Below are 23,580 nucleotides of genomic sequence, written 5' to 3' on the forward strand. Positions count from 1 at the left end.
AGATGTGATTCCCAGAGTCTCCCTCTGGAGAGACTGATTTACTAGGTCCAAGTTAGGCACCAGCGTCTTTGCTTTTAAAGGCACTAGGTTAACGATTTTCAAACTTGAGCCTTTATGTGAATCAACTGGGAGGGCTGCTTAAAACACAATTTGCTCTGCCCTTGAGTTTCTGATTGAGTATTTCTGGGGTGTGGTCCAGGAATCTGCATTTCTAGCAAGCTCCTGTGTGATGCCCATGTTCCCAGTAACTGGAAAGCACACATGGAGAATGATTTTACTAGAGGTTTCTTATAACCAGGTGAGTTCAGAACAAACTTCCATGACATATTTCTCTCAAACTATCATTGAAATGATGTGCTATTTCTCCTTGACCTTATAATTTGCCCAATTAAGATGTCATCCAATGATTTTCTGTGAGCCAGGAATCAGATGCAAACACATCTCTGTGACCTCCGTAGGGAGGGAAGTAGAGAATAGGATGGCCAAGCAACTGCTTTCCTTTAGTAAGGTAAAAACAACAGTCTAAACCCTGTAGACACAGTCAATAATGTCTGGACTATAAAGGGAAAGAGCTCACACCACAACAAAGCAGGACAGAGAGAGCTATCAAGAGAACACAGAAGGCTTTCAAAGTTTGTACTCCCGGGTCAGACTCAGATTTCTGCTATGTCACCACGTAGCACCTTGTGGAATGAGCAAGAGCTGATTTCTAAAAGCTGATATGGGCACGCCTTTTATTTAGAGATCCAGATTGGGCCATTGGGGCTTAAGGAATGGTGCTTCACAGCCCCATCCTGCCACTACAAACTCAGGCTGGTTGCATCACTATTTTCCATGAGGAATTTAAGGGGTGTGACTGCATCCTTTCCAACCCTGCATTCCACATGTGACAAAACTGATCCAGCTGTTTGTCTGAAAGAAATTCCTTCCTGTCCTTAAAAATTAAAAAGCAAGAGGATATCCATCCTCCAGGGGCAAGTCTCCAGCTGGAACCTGGTATAGGCAGTTGCGAAACAGAGACAGTGCCCTGGAGAGCATCTGCTTTTGAATTCTTACCTCGCCATAGGGGGGTTAGCCCCATCTTGCTTTTTGAAATGGCAGATTCTGGATGGAGGGTGCTGGCTTGGCCCAAAGCTCTTGAGAAGTGTTCATCCACTACTGACCCAATGTCTCCCTGGAAATAAGTGAAAAGGACACAGCGAGAGTTAAGGTACTCCATCTCGGCAGGCTGGTCTTTCTCCTCCTCCTCCTCCTCCTCCTCCTCCTCCTCCTCCTCTTGTTTGCTGGGAAGGGTGACTTCCAGAGAGTCCTGCATCTTGCTGTATACCGCTAACTTCTGGGATGGAATAAACAAAACAGGGTATCAAAGACAGTTTGGAAAAAAAACGCATTAACTACTTAACTTTTCACTTTAAAAAAGCTCAATATTAACATATATTTGCAAACTGATTCTTCTTTGTCTGCTTTACTCCATCTTTCCCCTCCCCAAACCAGTCTTCAACCTTCCCACCCTGAAAAAAAAAAAAGCCTGTTATTTCAAATTTGGCAAAAAAAACAAAACAAAACAAAACAAAACAAAAAACATAAATTATCATTATCTGACAAAATATTTTCAGAGTGTAAAAGACAGGTTTGTTTGGTTTTTCTGTTTCAGAATCTAAATATACCAAAAGGAGAACGACTTTTTTTTTTTTTTTTTGAGAACGACTTTTAAAAAGGGTCAGATTCATTCCAGTTTTTCATCAATTTTCTATTTTAAAGTTTTAATGTACGTCAACATTAAAGTTTGGGACAGTGAGGAATGGGGGACAAAAGGGAGCCCCTGGGGGAGGGGTGAAGAAGAAAAGAGTTTTCCATAAATGAAATAAACTAAAATAAAAGCAGGAATGTAGCATCTTATAAAAGGATTTGGCAGATGTGCCGAACTCATTTCTCCAAAATCAAACTAAAATGACAAAATAAGTCTGTGTGAAGATCCATTTTGCATGGAACATATTTTGCAGATGTTCCAATTGCCACCATTATCATGGAAGGGAAAAAAATAATATTATGGCTTATTGAAAATAATACAAGGTGCCACCAATGGCTAGGGTGGCTTTCAAACAAAAATGAGAACGTTTTGATAATTTTAAAATGTTTTTAAAACATACAATCATAGCTATAATAATCGTTAATAGATATGACATCAGGCACTCATAAAACTTTGAATTTACTACCTCATTTAATTTTTATAATTCTGTATTATCGTTATTATTACTATTTGTATTTTATAGGTGAAGAAACAAAGACACAGAGAAGTGAAGCAACTTGCCACAGATCACAGAGCGTAAGAGTGGTAGAGCCAGAACACATAATAAAAATACACAAGTATATTTATGTGTGTTTAGAAGGGGAGGGAAGGCATATTTATTGTGCGGGGAAAAAATCACCGAACTGATACGTTATTGTTTTCTGGCTGGTAAGTTTTGCAGTTGTTATTCCTGCTTTTCAATATTTCCAAATGTTTTTCATTGGGTATATATTATTTTTATAAGCAAAACTTCAATGTGAACTATATATATAAGACAATGCCAAAGATTATAAAACTTATGATCCTCATGATGAAATGAGCTCTCTATCATCTGTATATCTGAAAAATCTGATTCTTTGTTGTACCATTTTTACTTCAGAAAAAAGTGCATGCTGGCAAATGAATGTGAGTAGAATGTGAATCATTCTAGAATACTTAGTAAGCACACATAACATTTGCAAATGTTATCAAAACACATAACCCAGAGTCATATTCCTAATGTAATTACTAACTTCAAAATTATAAATGCATCATTCAATAAATTGAACCTTTTCCCCCTAGCAATGAATATATCATTCTTGTGTGAGGTGGGCCCTGAAATGTTCAGGCATATTATGAGCTGGTGGTTATTATGTAGGGGCTGTTATTTATAAACATATGTATTACTTTATATTGAAAATCTGTGCCAATGTGGTTATCACTTGTTGATGAATAGATAATTCATTCTTGTGAGTGGAATATGCCTCTTTGATGAATAGGCGATTGTAATGACTATGTGGTTATATTTATTACAATCTGTTTTGCACAGGTTTGAACATGTTTATATTTAACTTCAATAGTAAAAACACCACAGTAACAAAGGTTATGTATACAAATAAGAGGATTGAACTACATGGCCCCTAAAGTTATTCCTGACTTTAAATTCTATTACAGAATAAACAAATATTATAATTTATTAGTCAAATCACAGTATTTGACTATTTCTCTGTGTGCATGTATATTTATCTGAAGTTATGCCATTAAGCATATATACACACTCTCTGCCAAGTACTCCAACATATTAAAAAGAAGCACTTTTTTTACATAGGAAAGGAGTTAAAACTGATCTAGAGAGTGACTTCACTGTCCACTGGTGATCATTACTATCTCCGAAACTGATTTTTTTTTTCTCCCTGTTAATGTCTAGCTCAGCATCAGTTTGTGAGAGTCAGGTTTTGCATCTAATTGTTTCATTTGTTTAATTTTAACATTTATTCTTTAAAGGAAAGAGCTCTGGGATGTACTAATTATCCAAGGAAAGGCAATGTTTTATTTTATCCCAATTAGCAAATAACTCTTAGATGAAATAAAATTAAAGTTTTATATACACTTAAAAGATTTACAGCTACAAATATGGATATAAAGGTAGCATAGTGACCATGACCAATAATAGCAGTAATATCTTTATTAATTGATGGCAGTTGAATTTAACCTATAGATTTTCAATTTATTACACAATTTTCTAAATGCTATACAATTTCACACTACTCTGTTTGACCAAGTGTTGAATGGTTGGATACAAATAAGTCTAAAATTTACATGTGAAAAATTCAATATGAAATGGGGAAAAAGCGAACAAAATCAGCCATTGTATCAAAATACCTTTTATTAGTCCATTTTCTAAAAATGATTCTCCTGTCTATGGATGCATTTATTCCCAATACCCTTATATTTCATAGATATGTAATATATGTCTGTATATACACATATGCTTTTACATAAATATATAGTGATATATTATTTCTTTTAATAGGAAAACACCTGTGATTTTATAAAAATATATGTATCCACTCTATTTAAATACAGTTTTTTGAACAAATATAAAAGATGTTTTTTTTCCACTTCCAGCTCTTTAAGATAGGTCTTCTATTAAGTAAATAAATTTGCTTGGAGACTATCAAACAAATAAAATGGAGAGGGAGACTGTGATACACCTACCAATAAGCAGGATATAAGGCCTATCATTCTCTCATACTTTTTTCAGATAGAGTTGAGTCAATTTTTACAAATTATAGTGAACCAATTTATATATTTACATTTACCCCCCCCACACACACACACACAGAGGCACACACATTTAGCTTCACCATCAATACACACTGGTCAACATAAGAATTCTAAAGTATTCAAATAGCCTGAAAGCTCCCTAAAATGCATACTTTTAATTTCATTGGAGAACAATATAAACAGAAAAGGCCACACATCATACATGTAACCTGAGTACATCAGTGAAACCAGCAACAGATCAAGGAGAGCATCCTCAGTCCCCCAGAGGCCCCACTTCCTTCAAGCTACTCCCTCTTCAACAGCAACCACCACCCACACTTTCTATCAATGTCCATTAGCCACACGGTCTTTTGTACGTTACACAAATGGCCTGATACAGCTCTCACCCTTTTGCATCTGGCTTCTTTCACTCAATATCACGTTCGAGATTCACGCATGTTGTCTCATGTAGTTGTAGACTGCTGAATCTCATTGCTGTGTAGCCATCCATTTATCTACTGTACCTGTATCTACTTACAGGCATTTGGCCAGTTTCCAGATGTGGGCTATTATGAATGGTACTCCTATGAACATGTGAGTATGTTTTTTGATGAATATATGCCTGCATTTCTTTGGGGTATATAGTGAAGAGAAGATTGCTGGGTCACAGGTACGGATGGAGGTGGTTCACAGATAGTGCCAGTTTCCTCAAGTCACTTCAACCACCTGACACACGCGCTGCTAGTTGGTGAGAGTTCCTGTCGCTCGATATCCCTGTCAGCACTTGGTATTATGTGTCTTTTGTCAGTTTTTGCTCTCCTGATAGATATCCCAATTTTTTTAACTTTTTTTTTCATTGAGGTGAAATTAACATAAAATGAACCTTTTGGAAGTGAATGATTCTGTGGCATTTAGTACATTGAGAATGTTATGCAACTACCACGTCTAGCTAATCCAAAACATCAACCCAAAAGGAAATCCTGTACCTATTAAGTATTAACTCCCTATTCTCTGGCTCCTCCCCATCAGTCCATGATAACCACCAACCACATTCTATCCCCATGAATTCATCTATCCTGGATATTTCATATAAATTGAATCATATGTATGTGACTGTTTTGCTTCTAGCACCTTGCTCTTAGCATGTTTTCAAGGTTGATTCACATTGTACCAGTACCTCATTCTTTTTATATGTAGCTATATAGCTGAACAATATTTCATTGTATGTATATACCAGTTTGTTTATCCATGTTATCCATGGGCATTTGAGTCATATCCACCTTCTGGCTGCTGCAAATAGTGCTGTTATGAATACGTGTATACATGTATTTGGTTGCATACTTCTTTTCAGTTCTCTTGGGTAGGTATATGTGAGAGCTGGGTCATATGGTAACACTATGCTTAACTTATTAGGGACCTGCTAAACTGTTTCCACAGCAGCTGAAAAATTTTAGATTCCTACCAGCAATGTACTAGGGGTCCAATTTATTTACATCCCTTGGCAGAAAAGTAACACTTGTTATTTTCTGGACTTTAAAAAGAATTATTATTACAACTGTAGTCATCCTAGTGGGTATGAAGTGGTACCTCACTGTGGCTTTGATTTGCATTTCCCTAATGGCTAATGATGTTGAACAATTTGCATACATTTAAAAATATTAACTGTGAGTACAAAGAAAACAAGAACAGAATTTAAACAGCAATTGACTCATATGCTGACAATCACACCATCTTAATATTCTCTTCTATAGACTCCTAAGCCTTAGCTACTTTCCTATATCTACGCCTTGGTGCCTGTAAATCAATTCTTAACCTATTTTTAACTAAGTGAATTATTTATGTGCACTTTTGTCATATTCTGTATTCACTTGGTGTTTGCTCATTGGAATGAAACTTGCCTGGCATTACGTTCTTTCTTGAGAAAAATATATAACATCCAAAACGCTGAGATTTGAATAAATCTCAAATCATCAGAACCTAGACTTCCTGATTTGAGGTCAAAAGGCAATCTAGTTCATATTTTTGTTTTGTCAAAATGCACAATCCCTTCCTAAAAATACGCAAATCTCAGAAATGTTCATGCTTTTCTTGCGAGTCTCTGAAGAATTGTTAACCAAAATAAAGACGTCATAAGCAGGGACTTCAACACCTCCAAATTGGTTTATTTAGTGTACCTTAAGTGGCTTATCCCCATTTCAGAGTAATGACAATTTTCCCCCAGGCGAAATACCCCTGTGCTGCTGAAATCACAGCCACCTTCTCCTCCAAGAACTCACTCTCTAAGAAGAGAGGTCGCAGCAGAGCAGGGCAGCAAACCAGACCAGCCACCTCAGCCTTGGCCTCCAGCCTGGAGGTCCACAGGAACAAATGGTCACAGGGACATGCAGGCGGAAAGGGCTGCCTGACAACAGAGACTTCCACGTCAGGAGCCAAATACCACTAACTCCCCAAGGCTTACGCTTACAAAATGCCAAATGATTACTGTGCATATGTGGAAACTTCTTTTCTTAAAAAACTAAAAGTATTTTAATGAATCATTGGATATTTGGAAACAGCCCTTTTTTCATTCTTTTTTCTCTTTTCTTTTTTTCAATTTTACTGGCTCTCTTCTCTACATGCAAGGATTCTTTTATGTTCAAAGACAAGGTTGGCACCTTTAAGAAAGGATCACCAGCCTGCAGTAAATGTTTCAAAGTGTGAAGTCCATAAAAGCAGCTGATTTGTTCTTGATCATATTTTTCCGAATTTACTTAGTAACAGATTTTTTTTTTAATATCTCAGAGAGACTTGAAATTTTGATCCTTAGCCTGCTTGGAAAAGGAGGAATCAGGTGAAGGGAGGATGGGTCAGGATGAAGAGCTATGCCACAGAACTTTTACACATAGTATTTTGCTTACCGCTCTCTCTCTCTCTCTCACACACACACACACACACACACACAAATTTTTGTCCAAATCATTGTTTCCAGTGTACATATTCAAAAACTGAATAGCTTAGCTAAGATGATCTAGTAAATGGCAAAGACAGGCTTAGGACCTATTTCTGTCTGACTACAAAGCATGAGCCAAGAAAATAGACGAAAGGAAACAAGATTCTATATATTTATTTTAATTGAAGAAATAAACAGAAGCCCACAATCAGCAAGGCATCAAAAGGCATCACATAACTAAGGAGAGCCAAAGTTACTTATAAGATCAAAAAAAAAAAAAAAAGAGATGTAAACATGTATCAGAATTACGGGCTGCACTGCTGTTCAATATATATATACATCTACATTAAACTGAAGTCTGTATCTAAAAAGATACTGTCCCCTTGGCAAGTCAGATACATAATACAATTGCCTCCATTTTTCTGGAAATCCTGTTCGGAAAATGTAAGCCGAGCCAATTTTGTGAGAAGCAGTCAGAACTTGAGATTCTGTTTGTTTTGTTTTTTTATTTTTCTTAACAGTAGAGAGGGACAAACCAAAAATAATATTAACTTGATCGGCTATTTTTGAACACACTTGCCTCTCAGTGATTCTGGTCATTATCAAGACTCAAACTCATCCTTTCCAAGGATAAAAACTTTCCAGTTTTGATGATGTTAAAAAAAAAATGTGCCACATGCTTAGAGAGAATTTCAAAATTTGCATTCCCAAAATACTTTAAGCAGTGATCACATCACAAGGGTATGCGTTCTCTCTTTAACTACTTTGAATGAAACAAGTTTCCAATGTGTGAATTTCTGATATGTCTTCATAATCCTATTACTAGACATAAGATATGACTTCATTTTTAAAAATTCATCTGTTATTCATCGAATTGCTAATTAACTCCTCTCTTCTATCAGTATCTGTGCAAAGACATGGAGCCACAAGATGAAAGTCGTAGCCTATCACTGAACTCAAGCTGCTCATAGTTTGTTGGAAGAGCTTTGTACGATCAACAGGAGAACCTCATAGTTTATCCATCTGGCCACTTGTCTAATTTCTCCAAGTAGCTAATACTTAAAATTTTTAAATAAGAAAAGTAAGAAGGTATCATTAGGTAAATTACTTATTATTTCCTTGTTTCCAAGGAAATCTGGACAAGAAGGGAACACAACAGAAGACAACTGGAATAGGAAGGAGGATTTGACCAAAATGAGTTCATGAGTCTGGGTAAGTCACCAAACTGTCTGGCCCCCAGCTTCCTCTTCTGAAAATGAGGAATTCTGAGACTTGATTATCTCAGAGGTCTCGTCCAACTCTATATCCTAATAAGCAACATGCTGGAGCTCTAGACAAATTCACACTTAATTTTGTTTCTTACGTTGGCCGCCTCTTCTGATTTTGTAGGACACTGGCCAAAAAAACTCTACAGACCATCGAAGACTAATTCATTTCTGGACACGGGTCATCTAGCCCAATTCCTAGGAATTTGTTTTGGTATATCCTTTATCTATGTTCATAGTAACAAGAAAGGATGCATCCTTCAACCCCTTCACCCCTCACTCCATCCCCCATGGACAAGTGTTTTGGCATACTAAAACAATATAATTCTACAAGAAAAGGACACCTGTTTAAGTCATTCTTTTCTTTCTTTTTCTTCCCTTATACCAAAGCACAAGACAAATGAAAAATAGTCCAGTTGCTCCAGTTCGGACCACACTTTTAAATTTTGGCATCAATCTGGTATCCACTGAAATATCTAGAAATATGGCATATATGACTCGTTGTTAGCAGCAGATGCTTGGGTCTACTTATTAAAGGCACTATTGGGTCTTCCTAAATGAATAGTTAAAGCAGAAAATTAGCTGCTTAAGAGCTGCTATTTGAAAGATTCAGGGCGAAGTTTTGCCCAAAATCATTTCCTTCACTGTGTCTGCCAGAACCTGAAATTCAAGTATCAGACAGCTTTTGTTTCTTGAATTAAAATATTTTTCTGGAAAAAAAATAAAATAAAATATTTTTCTGGAGATAATACCTTAAATGATTATCTATTACTAGATGAATAAGTTTGGGATTTTTTTTTTAAGCTAGCTGGAAACAGGGCCTATGGATATAAGATCCAACTTTAGCACCCATGTTTTAGAATGACAGACAACAAGACTGGATGCACAAGTTTGCTTTAGGATCTGCCCTGAGCGTCCTGAGCATAATATTTTTAGTCTCATTGAACAGTTCCCTTTGCACAGAAGGATACAAGACAGAAATATATATACTACCCGAAGAGGTCAGTTCAGCATCTTTGCTATCACCTAAAGAGTCACTGTGCACGACTGTAAGCTTCTACCCTCTGAACACCCTTGTTTCCTTTGCTGCCATTCCCTACTTCGTGAGATGGGAGACTTTATTAAGTACTGGGTGAAGCAGGCCTTCTTTGCATTTGTCCAAAATACCTCTTCCTTTCCAAAGAGTGTCACTTTGTCTTGGCATTTGGTTTCCTGGTCAACATATCTTCACTATGCATGGTTTTATGAATTCCAAGCCTTCCTTTCTATCCTTATTGTAATCTCTCTTCTGGTTGACTACCAGAGACAACAGTTTAGTTTAGTTATTTTAAAGTTTAATTTTTTTCTTTAGTTTTGAATTTTCTGGCTGGGAAGTTATTGGGAGCATAAAACTCTGGGGCACATTAAGCTTCTAAGCCTCTGCAGTCAGGTTAAATTCTGTAGTGTGGAAGCACAGGGGCTGTTCTTTCTCAAAGAAGTCCTGTATGAATTCTCTTATAAATCCACATACGTCCTTGCTTACAGTTGCAAGAAATTTGGAGCTTCCACCTTAAATAAGTTGGCTGTGTACTGAAACTACTTACGATATAATTGTATTCTTTCCATTTAATGAATTTAAACTTACATTGGAGTAACAGTAATATATGCGGCACTTAAAGCTGACTGTTAATACCACTTCCTGAAGATGATTTTAAAATAAATAAATGTTCATTTGCTAAGTGGATATTTAGCCCTCATCAACAAAGGACGCAGAATGGATAGCAAAAGTCATCAGCATAATACAAATGCTTTCAAAAGGACTTTGGAATGCCTAAACTAAAAAAGTACACTACCAAGGACTTGGAAAGAATTTCAGGCTCCAAGGCCAAAGAATCTACTGCATATTAATCTTCTTTATCAAAAAGTTGATTTGGAGCATTAAAGACAAAAATAAGCCTATTGTGCAATAGTAAAAGGAAAAAAAAAAGGTTGGGAGACTGCATGGCACGGTGGAAAGATGGGGAGCAGGGGATTTGGTAGTCCTAATTTTGTCACCAATGAGCTCTTAAATCTTTGGCTAGCCACTTCAGCCCTGTAAGCATCCATTTTCCCATTTGCAAAAGGAGGGGGGTTGAAGTATGTTTTTTCAGGGTGTCTTCTTCGACAAAAAATAAAAAAAAAAATTAGAAAGCTTTTTATGACCTAACCAAAGTGGCAAAGTCCAGAGAAATAGTTTGAAAATAGTTCTACCTCTTAAAAGCATCTGATTCTTTTAAGTGAAAGCATGCAGACAGATTCACCCACCCAGCTGTCACCCCTGAAGAGGACACAGTAAATATGCTCTAACTTACATGAAATCCAAAGTGTAATTGTTAAGAAGCCCTATGCACAATTAGAAAACTGGAGATTTTGTTTTCTGTTTTCACCACCTCATCAACAAACTACACCATTCTGAAAGCTTTAAGTACCTTTCTACTGTTGACATTTTGAGTAAATGGGGGGGGGCAGTTTCAGACAATAACAGACTGTCTATATTTAAGATGAGAAGTCCCCTGGGTATGAAGGGAATCTATGATTTCATTTCATATCATTTCCCTCAATTTTTCCTGACACATATTTGGAAATTTCTTTCTCTTAGTTCCTACTGTCACTGTTAGAATATAAGCACATTCCTTTCTGGACACGTTCTGCAGTGTCATCATGCCTTTGGAGTGTGTGCTGAGAGACTAAGTCAAGAGTTCTCTTGAGGAGATGTTAGAGAGATGGTGGGCATGGGGACCAGGGAGCTTAGCATCTCAGCCGATCCTGGCTGGCTAAAGCACACTGTGAGACTTACAGCCATGCAATTTCCAGGCATTAATGTCAGGGACTATAAAATGTTCTCTGCAGACATCCTTACACATCATTTTGCTTCATGAGCCTACTGTATGCCTAAGTAACACATCACAGTACACCCTGGTATACATACAGTTAACTATGTCTTTAAAACACCAACCTATTACCCATCTACAATGCATAATATGCTTGACGAAAATCTGAACTTAAAATTCCAACTGCACACTTGTGCTTTTAAGGGAAAAGCAGAGTACACATGCCTGGAATACGGTGCTCTACTATTTCAAGAATAATTTTCAGCTATATGATCATACATGAAAAAGGAAAAATATACCTACGTATAAAATCCATCCCATTACGCTATACTTACTTAAAACGACTTCTGAGCTATACAAATTTGAGGGGGGGAAAATAAGTTCAAAGATACACCACTACAATTGATTACAGAAGTAATACAAAGCTGAAATGCTCTCTCTTCTAACATTTTATCAGTGACCATTAAACCTTCTTTATAACTCTCAACTTTTTTTGCTATTCTTTTTTCTGCTCAACAAATCAGTTTTTCAAATGCAGTAAGGAGTGGTAGCCTTTATTTTTGTCTCCCAGGCAAGATGCTATTAGGGGTCACTTCCCATGGACAGAGAAAACAATCTTCATGGATAATAATGATAAAACCTTATGGAATGCAAAAACAACCAAAATATGTATTCTCGGATGACTGCAGTAGGGCCAAGTCAATACTAGTCCCATTTCACCCACGCATCACATAGCCTATAAATGCTGTCAGCCTGATAAGAATTTCCTGATTTACTCTTTTTTCCAATAGAAAATATAGGTCATCAAAATAAACTCCTGACAGTAAAAGAACAGTAGTTACACTATCAAGTCCCTTTATTTCGCTAGCCAGTTATAGTCAGTTACCTTACTTAACAACAACAGAAAAAGTGACCTCCAACAAGCCATTTTAGTAAAGGGAACATGAAAATTTCCAAGCACATCTCTCAGCTAAGTTCTTAGAGTCAACTCAGTCTAATTATGTACTCGAAAGACACCTATGGAACCCTAAAGTGTGGCAAAGTTGATATTCACTAGTAGCGCAGCTCACAACGTGGACAATTCAAGCAAAAAGGAAAGTTCATTCTTCAGTTTGTGGATGGTCTTAGCAAAAGAGTGAAATTTGGGGATTAAGTTGCAGCGCTATTACAAAAATTAGAGTACTAGAGTCATTTCTTACTGACAACTGAATTTTATGACTAGTAATTATAATTTTTCTGATGCTGAATTTTATTTTCTACTTCAAGAGTATTACAACCCTAACCTCCACCACGGATTCATATATTAATGGAATTATTTTCACAATTCTATAGAACAAAACATAACTTCTATAGTTCAAGTTATTTTTTAAGGGAAAAATACTTGTCTGCCTGCTTAGTAATTTTGAGTCTGTTGCTTGTCCACATTCCAATTGACAATGGAAAGCCTCTACAGTCTCTGAGATGGAGAAAGGAAGGGAGGTAATACGATGGTTCATCTGGGACTGAGTGTTTATAAAACACATAATAATGATATCAGGAATCTCTTTACCTCACTTGCCTAATTTGTACCTAAACAGGTTTTCTCCATTACTTAATACCATTTATACTTAAAATAAAAAAAAGCAAGCAGCATAACCAAAATGTTTAAATCTATCACCTTTGACCATAAATTACAAAATACTTTCCCATTTCTCTTTCCTAAAAGTAATCTTGCTTTCAAATGCTAAAGCTTCTGAATATTAAAAAGAAAAGAAAAGAAAAGAAAAGAAAAGAAAAGAAAAAAGAAAAGAAAAGAAAAGAAAGAAAAGAAAAGAAAAGAAAATAGCAATAAAGTGGGGCTCCTTCCTCTTTTGTTCTACTTGGTCCTGTTAAGGTTATACTGTTTAGCAGCTAACTCTGGGGCATGTACTTTGCTCCAGAATCAGCTGAATTTTAGAGTCCCTAAATTCTAAACTGAAGTTATGATTTCTTTTCAAAGAGTAGCGCTACAAATCTAAGCCAAGAAACAGGTAAAGGGAATACAGAGATCAAAATTAATTATATAAATTATAATAAAGAGCCAAACCCTTAAGACTACAATAAAATATAGTTTCTAAGAAATTTTTAAGAAGCCAGTCAACAAATTCTGTCGATGGTAACTTCCAAGCTGTATCTAGTTCCCTGCTAAGTGTCTCCACCTCCGAGTGCATGACTCGTACTTTCTCTCTCACCAAATTCACCGCCGCCGTCCCGGACTCCTGAGGACCCTACTCCGGTGCAGGCTGGTGCGCCCTGTACCCTGTACCCGCACACCCGCACCTGCCGTGACAGCACTCCCTAAGCGCACACTCTGCACTCCCTAAGCGCACACTCTGCACTCCCTAAGCTCACACTCTGCACTCCCTAAGCGCACACTCTGCACTCCCTAAGCGCACACTCAGCCCTCCCTAAGCGCACACTCTGCACTCCCTAAGCTCACTCTCTGCAGTCCCTAAGCGCACACTCAGCCCTCCCTAAGCTCACACTCTGCACTCCCTAAGCGCACACTCTGCACTCCCTAAGCTCACTCTCTGCAGTCCCTAAGCGCACACTCAGCCCTCCCTAAGCTCACACTCTGCACTCCCTAAGCGCACACTCTGCACTCCCTAAGCGCGGCGCACACTCTGCTGGTGCCCGAGGAACGTCCAGGCCCAGTGCCAGGCCGCCCACACCGAAGCCCCTTCCCGGGGGGCTCTATCATCTTCCTGGCTCTGGAGCCCTCGGGCCCACACGCTGTCGTCTCAGCGGGGTGAGGTCCACCACCTGGTGGCCTGAGGCCACCTCTCGGGTGGGGACACGCGTCTAGCGGCCTCAGCCGTAACCCCTCTGCGACGGGCTGGAACGAAGCGTGAACGAGGAGGTCCGGGGTCAGCTCCAGCCGCCGAGTCACCCCCGGGGCCCGGCGCCGGCCCCGCTCCCGAGCAGCCCGGGCGGCCTCCCCTGGGCCGGCGACACGGTCCGTCCTCTTAGTCAGGAAAGCCCTGAAACACTCCGCCTCCGCGAGGAAAGGACACCCGAAACGGAGGAAGTTTACTCACAGGCTCCCAAGGCGGACGCCCCGGTGCGTCCGAGAGCCGAGCCCAAGGAGCCAGCACGGCGGCCCCGCGGGGCGGCCCGGGGCTTCGGCGGCAGCGGCTGGCGGAGCCCGGCCAGGGTGGCCCCGGCTGCACCGCCCGCCCGCGGCCCTTCCCCGTCCGCGTCCGCACTGAGCAGCCGCCGGCCGCGGGGCGCTCCCGCACGCCCCGAGCATCCTCCGCGCCCCGCGGCCGGCGGGACGTCGCCCGAGTCCCCGGCGCGCACTCCCGGGCCCCGCCCCGCCCCGCCCCGCCTCGCCCCGCCCCGCGGGCTGCCGGCCCCGCCGCGGACTCACCTGCCCGCCAGGTCGGGGCGCCGGGGCGTGGCGGGGCGCGGGGGCGGCCGGGCGCTGGGGCGCTGCATGCGGCTGCGGGTGGTGCATCAGCCCCGCGCAACTCATGGCAGCCGGGGCAGCGGCGGGCTCCGAGCTGCCGCCGCCGGGGTCGCTGCTCCTGCCGCCGCGGCGGCGAAGGCGGGTCCTCGGCGGCCGCGGGCTCCGCGCGGGGAGCGGGCGCGGGCGGGGTCGGCAGGCGGCGGGGGCCCGTGCGCGGGCACCTTCATCTTCAGCCCCTCCGGGGGCCCGGCCCGCCGCGCGGCGTGGGCGTCACGGGAGGCGGCGGGGGCGCTGCTCAGTCCCGCACACGCGCGCCCCAGGCCCGGGGCTCGTGCTGCCGGAGCCCACAGCGGGGCGGGGCGGGCGGAGCGGGGCGGGGCGGATTGGAGCGGCGCGAGGCCCTCCCGCCTCCCCGCGGTGGGACGGGATGGGCCTCGGTGGGACAGGGATGGGACGGGGTGGGACGCGGTGGGACCGGATGGGACGGGGTGGGACGCGGTGGGACGGGATGGGACGGGGTGGGACGCGGTGGGACGGGATGGGACGCGGTGGGACGCGGTGGGACGCGGTGGGACGGGATGGGACGCGGTGGGACGCGGTGGGACGCGGTGGGACGGGGTGGGACGCGGTGGGACGCGGTGGGCCGCGGTGGGACGGGGTGGGAGGCGGTGGGACGCGGTGGGACGGGGTGGGACGCGGTGGGACGGGGTGGGACGCGGTGGGACGCGGTGGGACGCGGTGGGATGCGGTGGGACGCGGTGGGATGCGGTGGGACGCGGTGGGACGGGGTGGGACGCGGTGGGACGGGATGGGACGGGGTGGGACGCGGTGGGACGGGATGGGACGGGGTGGGACGCGGTGGGACGCGGTGGGACGGGATGGGACGGGGTGGGACGCGGTGGGACGGGATGGGACGGGGTGGGACGCGGTGGGACGGGGTGGGACGCGGTGGGACGGGATGGGACGCGGTGGGACGCGGTGGGACGCGGTGGGACGGGGTGGGACGCGGTGGGACGGGGTGGGACGCGGTGGGACGGGGTGGGCCGCGGTGGGCCGCGGTGGGACGGGGTGGGACGGGGTGGGACGCGGTGGGACGGGGTGGGACGGGGTGGGACGGGGTGGGACGCGGGGGGGGGGGGGGCTGCGGGCGCGGGGGCCGGGCACACCCACGCCGACACCGGCCTCAGCGAAGGCCCCTGCGCCAAGAGCTAAAGCGGGACCCGCGCAAAATGAAACCGGGGCTAGCCCGCGCCACACACGTCCCAAGTGAAAGGCGACTCCACTACACGGACGCGGATGCGCAAGCCAGGCAGGCGCCGCGGCTCCCCAAGAATGGCCTCGGCTCTAAGTCTACACCTTCAGGGTTAGGACACTTGAGGGACGTCGACCTTTCCTGGCCCTTCCCACCTGGTTTGCACAGAGTAACAGACAATAACAGCTGCTCAAACCCATTCAGCTACTACAGGTTGATCTATTTGCAAGTGGTTTATAATCCCCCCCCCAAAATAAATCCCTTTGTACGAATATGACTTTATTTTTATGTAATCAGGTAAAGTAGCAAAGAATTATTTTCTGAATAAGCAAACTCTTTGAAGTTTAACAAGTATGTCTTGTTTCTTTACTTTCAGAGACTATCTTTTGCCTGAGACAAAGTCAATCGGGATGTCACATGTACTGATGTTAGGGATTGAATTGTCTCTCTCCAAAATTCTTTTTTTTAATTTTTTTTTAATTTTTTATTTATTTATGATAGTCACAGAGAGAGAGAGAGAGGCAGAGACACAGGCGGAGGGAGAAGCAGGCTCCATGCACCGGGAGCCCGATGTGGGATTCGATCCCGGGTCTCCAGGATCGCGCCCTGGGCCAAAGGCAGGCGCCAAACCGCTGCGCCACCCAGGGATCCCTCCAAAATTCTTATCTTGAAGTCTAATTGCCAACGTGACTGTTTGGAGACAGGGCCTATTAGGAGGTAATTAAGATTAAATGAGGTCATAACTGGAGTCCTAACCTAAAACTGGTAGCCTTATAGAAGAGGAGGTGACAGTACGGATGGCTGTCTGCAGTGGTACAGAGGAAAGGCTTTATGACAGCCAGTCATACGCAGCCAGGTGCAGTCTATAAGCCAGGAAGACACATCTCACTAGAAACTAGCCTTGAGGGCAGCATGACATTGGACTTTTAGCCTCCAAAGCTGTCAGAAAGTAAATTTCTGTCGTTCAAGGCACCCAGTCCTGTGTTTTTTGTTATGGCATCCCTAGCAGACTCATAGACATATACACTATTAATAAATTGCTAATCTTGATAGGAATGTGTATGTGTGATACATGACTATACGGACTCACATACATAAATGCATGTATATTCACACACATATACACTTATACAAATACAGGAACTATAGTAGTTGACAGGAACTCTTTGCTACTCAAAACAGCTCCTATTCACTCATTTATTCTTTCATCCATTGAATATTAAAAACATACTAATTAAGGGCTTTCACAGTTTGGATTTTGTGCTTTTTGTAATGAGGAGGTATTCTTATCAATAAGACATATGAAATTATTTGAAATGTTTATCGCTCTCTTTTCAAAAAATGACATCCTCTGGTCACCCTTTCCTGTGTTCCAGATTCATCTATTTGGCTTCTACTAAATGGTTCCATAGGAACTTTAGTCATGATAGCACTGATATTTTCCCACAGCCCCACCTGATCCTCCTTTTTTAATTTCCAGCTCAGATATTAAAACTCCCATCTACCAATTGCCAAGCTAGAAATGATCAGACACTTCTTTCTTCTTTTTACAGTCCCTACGTCGGGTCTTAGAGTCCACTTGATTCCAACTTTTACACTTCTGATTCTCTTCCTTCATCTTCTTATCTCTGCTGCTATAACCCTTAGTTCACACAGCATCTTTCATCCAGACTCCTGCAGAGGCTTCTTCCTGATTTCCAAACCCCAGGTTGAACCCTCTTCTGATCCATTCTTCACACAGTTTATCCCCCTACTATTTTCTGTCCCAGCCACTGCAGATCCAACAGAGTAATAATGTTTTATCACTCTTTAAAAAACTTTTGTGATATCTCCCACAGTCCCAAGTCTTGAACCTTCAAATTCTGGTCCCTGCCTATGTCACCAACTTATATAACTATCTATTCAGCCATGTGCATTGAACCTCCCTTTCCAGGAAAGAGCCTGGTGTCTCCTATGACCTTCCTTTTTTTATGCATGACCAGAAGTTCTGCACCAACACATTCTACCTTCTTCACTTGTTACCTCCTTTTTGTTTTTTAGGGAATCATCTTCCAAAACATCTACTGAAGACTAGCTTTGATGCCTCTACTCTCAGCAACTCCACCATACCAACTACTTGATCTGAAATTGTATATTTGCTTTCCCCCCCCCCCCCCCCCCCCCGACATGACCATGGCCACTTGAGAGTGTGGACTGTGATTTTTTTTTAATCTGTGAATCTCAATCATATAATGCCTGGCTTAATAAGCATTCATTGAAGAGTATTTTTAAAAGGAGTAAAAAACATTCTTCAAGGGGCTTAAAACCTCGTGGAGGATCCACGCCCATCAGTGAAGGTCATAATTCAGAACATGGGGTTTCAGATCTTGCATCAGGATTTCCACATCAGAACGAGAAGATCCTTGTGAGATGAGAAACTTTTGGACCTGGAGTGGAAAGTGACTAAATTAGGCCACAAAGCTAGTTTGCAAGGGCACCCTTTCCTCTATTGCAAGCCTCCTGTTTTAAACACTTAACACTTCCAACTATATCTCCAAATAACTTAATTATCTGCAGCTCATTGTTTTTAGTATAATTATGTGTTCAATGTATCTCCCACAATGGACTTGCAGAGAACATTTAAATGGGAATGCATAGTCCACATTTAGAAGATGTTCAGTATATATCTGTTGACTTAGAAAATGAAGCCAAAACTAAATCCAAAATGTCCATACGCCCAATTTCTGCATCTTCCTTGTTCCCCATATGGCCTCCAGTATGTTGAAAATATTTATTATATGACAAAGATGTAGTTCTTGGACACTAATAAGTCATGGACTCAAAAGCCTGGAGGTATTTGGCAAAATCATTCTATAATGAAGTATCTTTATTTTGATACCTTTCCATTTGTATATTGTACTGATGGGGAAAAAATGAGAGACTAACAAAAAATTCTGCACAGAATTAGAATCTAGGAGAGACATGGACTGGACAGAGAGGGAAGATAAATTGTCAAGGGCTGGGAATCTTGGTTTGCTCATTAATAGAATGTAGGATAATTCCTGTTAAGGAAAGTTAAGTTGGAGCTCTGGTAGGAGAGCACATATACCTGACTTCCCAGGTAGATGTTTAGGGTTTTAGAGTAGAAAAGGATCAAAAAGATCATCTAGTCTAAAATATCTTCCAATGATAAGCAAACATGTGGTCTGATTAACATCTACAGAATTGGAGGCACACTACTACCAAAATTATAGGCATAAAGTGGTATGCACGTGTGTGTATGTGTGTGTGTGTGTGTATCCTTTTAAGCATATACATTCCATAAAAGAAGAGGTTTTAGATTAGATCATTTGGTCATCTTGGAGTTTTAGAAAAGGGGTGGGGAAGAAAAAATGTAGGCCAATGGCATTTAACAGTAGTGAGTCACACAGATCAGAGAATGTGATCTGATCACTGGTGTATTCATTGTCATGTCTATTATGCTGAGGTGTCACAATTACTTGGAATAAAATAATAATGAAATGGAACTTGATTATTTGTACTTCTGAGCTAAAATTCCTTAAATTTTACCCTTTTATATTTTTTCTTCCTTCCCAAACTGTTCCACCTCCCTTCTGGTTCAGTTGTGATGTGGAACTAGATCTTACCCACTGGTGTTTATCTTCTTACGCTTTTCTATCCCAGCCACTGCAATTCCAATAGAATACCAAAATTACCTTAAATGTTCCCAACTTCTCTGAGACAGGGGTTTACAGTCACTGTAGTTTTGGCTCCCCTCACCAAATTTCCCAGCATGTTTATAATTTTATAGCTGGAATTTGGTGGTGTGCAATCCACAAACCAGTTTTATTTAGAAGGGGTAACATGAAATGGGTTTTTCCAATATCTCTTGGAATGAGATAAGGCAAAAAAGAAAGCAGCGTTCTTTCTTTTCTTGAGTGATGATGGCCAGGTTCGTCTTTAACTTGGGGAACCAGCATAAGGAACCATTGGGAACCAACAGTCCACACACGTGGATTTCTCAACCTGTGTATCTACACCGTCCTCTCAATTCACCTTACAGCTGATTCTTGACTCACCCTCTGGCCTAAACTGAGGCTCCTGATAATGCAGCCCATTCTAGGAATCATGGCTCAGAAAGTGGACTTGGGTCATCTGCACAGGGATTTCCCAAGTCTTTAGTACAGAAACATGGTTGTTCTAGGCAGAATAATGCTTCTCCAGTCCCTGAAGATGTTAAATTCTAATCTCTAGATTTTATGAATACTCTAATTTCACATGGCAAAAGGGAGCTAAGATTGCTGATGGAATTAAGGCTACTAAGGAGCAGATTTTAATAAAGGAAAATTATTCTGGATTATCTGAGTGGGCTGGAGGCAGAAGAGTGAGTGTCACATTGATCTGAAGTGAGAAGGACTCTACGGGCCCTTGATAACTGAAAATGAAAAGAAGCAACAAGCCAAGGAATATAGGCAGCTTCTAGAAGCTGTAAAAGGCAAGACAGTGGCCCGAATGCTGCCAGAAGGAACAGAGCCCTGCCAACATCATTTTGGACTTCTGACCTCCAGAGCTGTAAGATAATCAATTTGCATGGTTTTAAGTCCATGAGTTAGTGGCAATTTGTTACAGCAGCAATAGGAGATTAATACAATAGTTTAATGGGGAAGGAGGGACTAAAAGGAAGGCCTTTGGGTGAGCATGTCCCCTTTGCCCTATAGATTCCTATGAGGAGAAGCACAATAGGAAGAGGGCCAGTGGGAGTAATCTAAAACTCAGAGGCCAGAGGGGGGCTCTGGTTGCCTGGATCTAGGGGTGGTACCTGTAATACCACTGGAATGGTTGTAAAAAACAGGTCAAAACTCACATGTAAAGCAATAAACCACTTTATTCAGGTGATCCTTTGGGATCACCTGCCTTAAATGGGCCTTCCTCAATGCTCAGCAACTTTACTATGTATATCTAGCATGATTACCCACGTTGCCTTACAACTCTTGCCTCCTATCTCCTCCACCATCTTCAAATCCCTCAAATTCACTTTCTCCATGTTCTCCCTTTCCATTACGTCTTTAGTCCGCTTGCAAACAGATTTCTGTCTCATCACCCCACAAAAAGTTTTTAAAGTCTAATAATGATGACACTAACCAGTTCAAAGTTCGTTTTAAAACTGCATCCTCATTGATGATTCATAAATTTTGACATTAAGGATTAATCACTCCTTAAAATTCTTTCTTCTCTTGACATCCTTTGTTGGCATTCCCCTGTCTGAATCTGTCTACTAACACTTCAGCTATTCTTTCTTGGCTTCCTCTGCCAAGTTCTCCTCTACTTCAACTCTAAATATCGAGTTTCTTGGTTGCTTTGTCCTAGGACTTCTTCTTACCTTATTCAAGCCTCTCATCCTAAGAGACCTCATCCATCTTTAAATCATCTATATATACAAATAACTCACAGAAATTTACCTTCAACCTAGAGCACTTGAACAGAACGCAAGACTTATAGAGTGGAGATATATCTTACATGGAACTTTAAAGTCAGTAAATAAAGCAAATGAAACCATATGCAGCCCAATTATTACTGAAAACTTCTTCAGTACCCTACAATAAACTGGATGCACATGTGCTGAGTCTTATTAAGTTCAACACAGATACTTTGAGCTTGAGCATTGAAAAGACTACCTTTTCTTGGATTGAACAGATGAAGTATCGTCCATGTTTAAGGTGTCATGTCATTTATGCTAATTTTTAAATGCTAGAATCATACTCAAATTCACAAGATATACATAATATGAGAGAGGCATGTGGGAATTAGACCAACTCAAGGAATAATAGATTCATGCATTCCGTCTTACCCTTACTCTGGGCTAGGTCATCATCCACCCAGTTGAATCTCTGTTTCTGTTTCTCTCTCTCATTTCTTCTCTCTTCCCCTGCCAACTTACCTCCATACCCTTCTACCCATTCCATACCCACCCTTCTCTCCAATAACTGCCTGCTTACCACCTTCCTTTTGAAATATAGGTTTTTGGGATCCCTGGGTGGCGCAGCGGTTTGGCGCCTGCCTTTGGCCCAGGGCGCGATCCTGGAGACCCGGGATTGAATCCCACGTCAGGCTCCCGGTGCATGGAGCCTGCTTCTCCCTCTGCCTGTATCTCTGCCTCTCTCTGTGTGTGTGTGACTATCATAAATAAATAAAAATTAAAAAAAAAATTTAAAAAAATGAAATATAGGTTTTTTCCTAACTTTTCCCCCTTTGTTTCTCCATAATGATCCATACAGGCATAAAACATATATGTTTTCTTCACTATTGTATCATGGTACAAGTATTCATTAGAAATTTATTGGATGAGGCAATTATTTTGTACTTTATTAAGGAATAATTTCCTCTGGGGTTCAACATAGTCACAGTTGTAGGGATAGGCTTAGTTTAAAAGTTGATTTTCACCACTTGCCATGTAGGTCATAGACTAGTTAGATGATTTAAAGCATGTGCTTTTATAAGAGGATGAAGGATAATGGAGGGGTTTATATAGATCAGGTATTTATGATTTTTGAACTTCCATGGAGAAAATAGTGATAAAGAGAACTCACACTTTATAAGGCTCTGTGATGGGCCAGACATTTATGTTAAAATTGCTTTTATCTCACTCATTTAATTCTCACAACAATCCTATGCAGTATTTGTTATCATCATTTCAGATATGGAAGAGCTGAACTGCAGAAAAATTAAAAATTAAATATTTTAAATATCACCTAGCTCATGAGTGGCTGAGCCAGGATTTGACTGCAGTGTTTGATTCCAAAACACTCCAAAAAACCGTATTACCGAATAATTAATGGGTACTAAGCCATTATATAATATATATAATGTTATATAATATATATAACTTCATATATATGTGTGAAGGACATAATAAGATAGATTCACCAAAGAACTGACAAGCCTCAGAAAAGACTTTCTAGATTGATTGTCTAATGGGACAATTTAATTAAAACTTCTGCCAAGCATGGGTTTCCAGCTTTAAGAACTAGTTTGGAAAGAAGTGGAGGAACTCCTGAAAATTCCCAAGTGCAACAGAAGAATGAATTGTAAGGGATTATAGGAGCAACTTATAAATTTTCTTTTTGGGTAGAACTGAGAACTTTTATCTCAAAAGTACTTTTCTGGTTAATTTTTCTTCTTTTTGTTTCCTTCATAATGTACTAAAAATTGAATAGCTTGTGATATTACCAGAATCATGGCCATGGTTCCAGGAAACAGGGACTTTCAGTGGAGTAAAGAAGAGTGGCCAGAGTAGGCAGGTGGACAGGACAGCAAGTTGTGTAGGAGAGGGTGATTAGAGAAGTCACCCTATCCCTGAAACACTCAGCATGCTCTCTCTGCGGAGGTGTTTTTTGTTTGTTTGTATCAATCTTGGCTGGAATTGTAGGATTTCATAGTACTCTTGATCTGGTGTATTTTATAGAGATTTAATAATGGAGGAATCGAAGTTGGGAAACAGTGAGATGAAGAGTATCAAGACACTGCTTAGCCTGTACTAAAAATTAGCAAAGAGAACATACTTAAT

At 41.5% G+C, this 23,580-nt stretch overlaps 1 protein-coding gene across 4 annotated transcripts in view; it reads right to left on the bottom strand.

Moving 5' to 3' along the window:
• Positions 1 to 15,052, bottom strand: part of VGLL3 (vestigial like family member 3) — a 55,189-nt gene extending 40,137 nt beyond the window's left edge. For 2 of the 4 annotated variants that reach the window (XR_011997306.1, XM_072738167.1), the window contains exons 1-2: positions 14,747 to 15,052; positions 1,057 to 1,336 (exon numbers count right to left, since the gene is read on the bottom strand). Coding sequence is in view for 3 of the 4 variants with exons in the window: in XM_072738167.1 (XP_072594268.1) it covers positions 1,057 to 1,336; positions 14,747 to 14,851 (385 nt within the window). In the remaining variant the exon portion in view is untranslated. Of the gene's footprint in view, positions 1 to 1,056; positions 1,337 to 14,414; positions 14,550 to 14,746 lie in introns of those variants that run through there. The other 2 variants (XM_072738170.1, XM_072738168.1) reach the window with 2 other exon arrangements.
• Positions 15,053 to 23,580: the final 8,528 nt, after the last annotated feature.

Source organism: Vulpes vulpes, chromosome 15 (genome assembly GCF_048418805.1).
Source record: "Vulpes vulpes isolate BD-2025 chromosome 15, VulVul3, whole genome shotgun sequence".
NCBI classification, from domain to species: Eukaryota; Metazoa; Chordata; class Mammalia; order Carnivora; family Canidae; genus Vulpes; species Vulpes vulpes.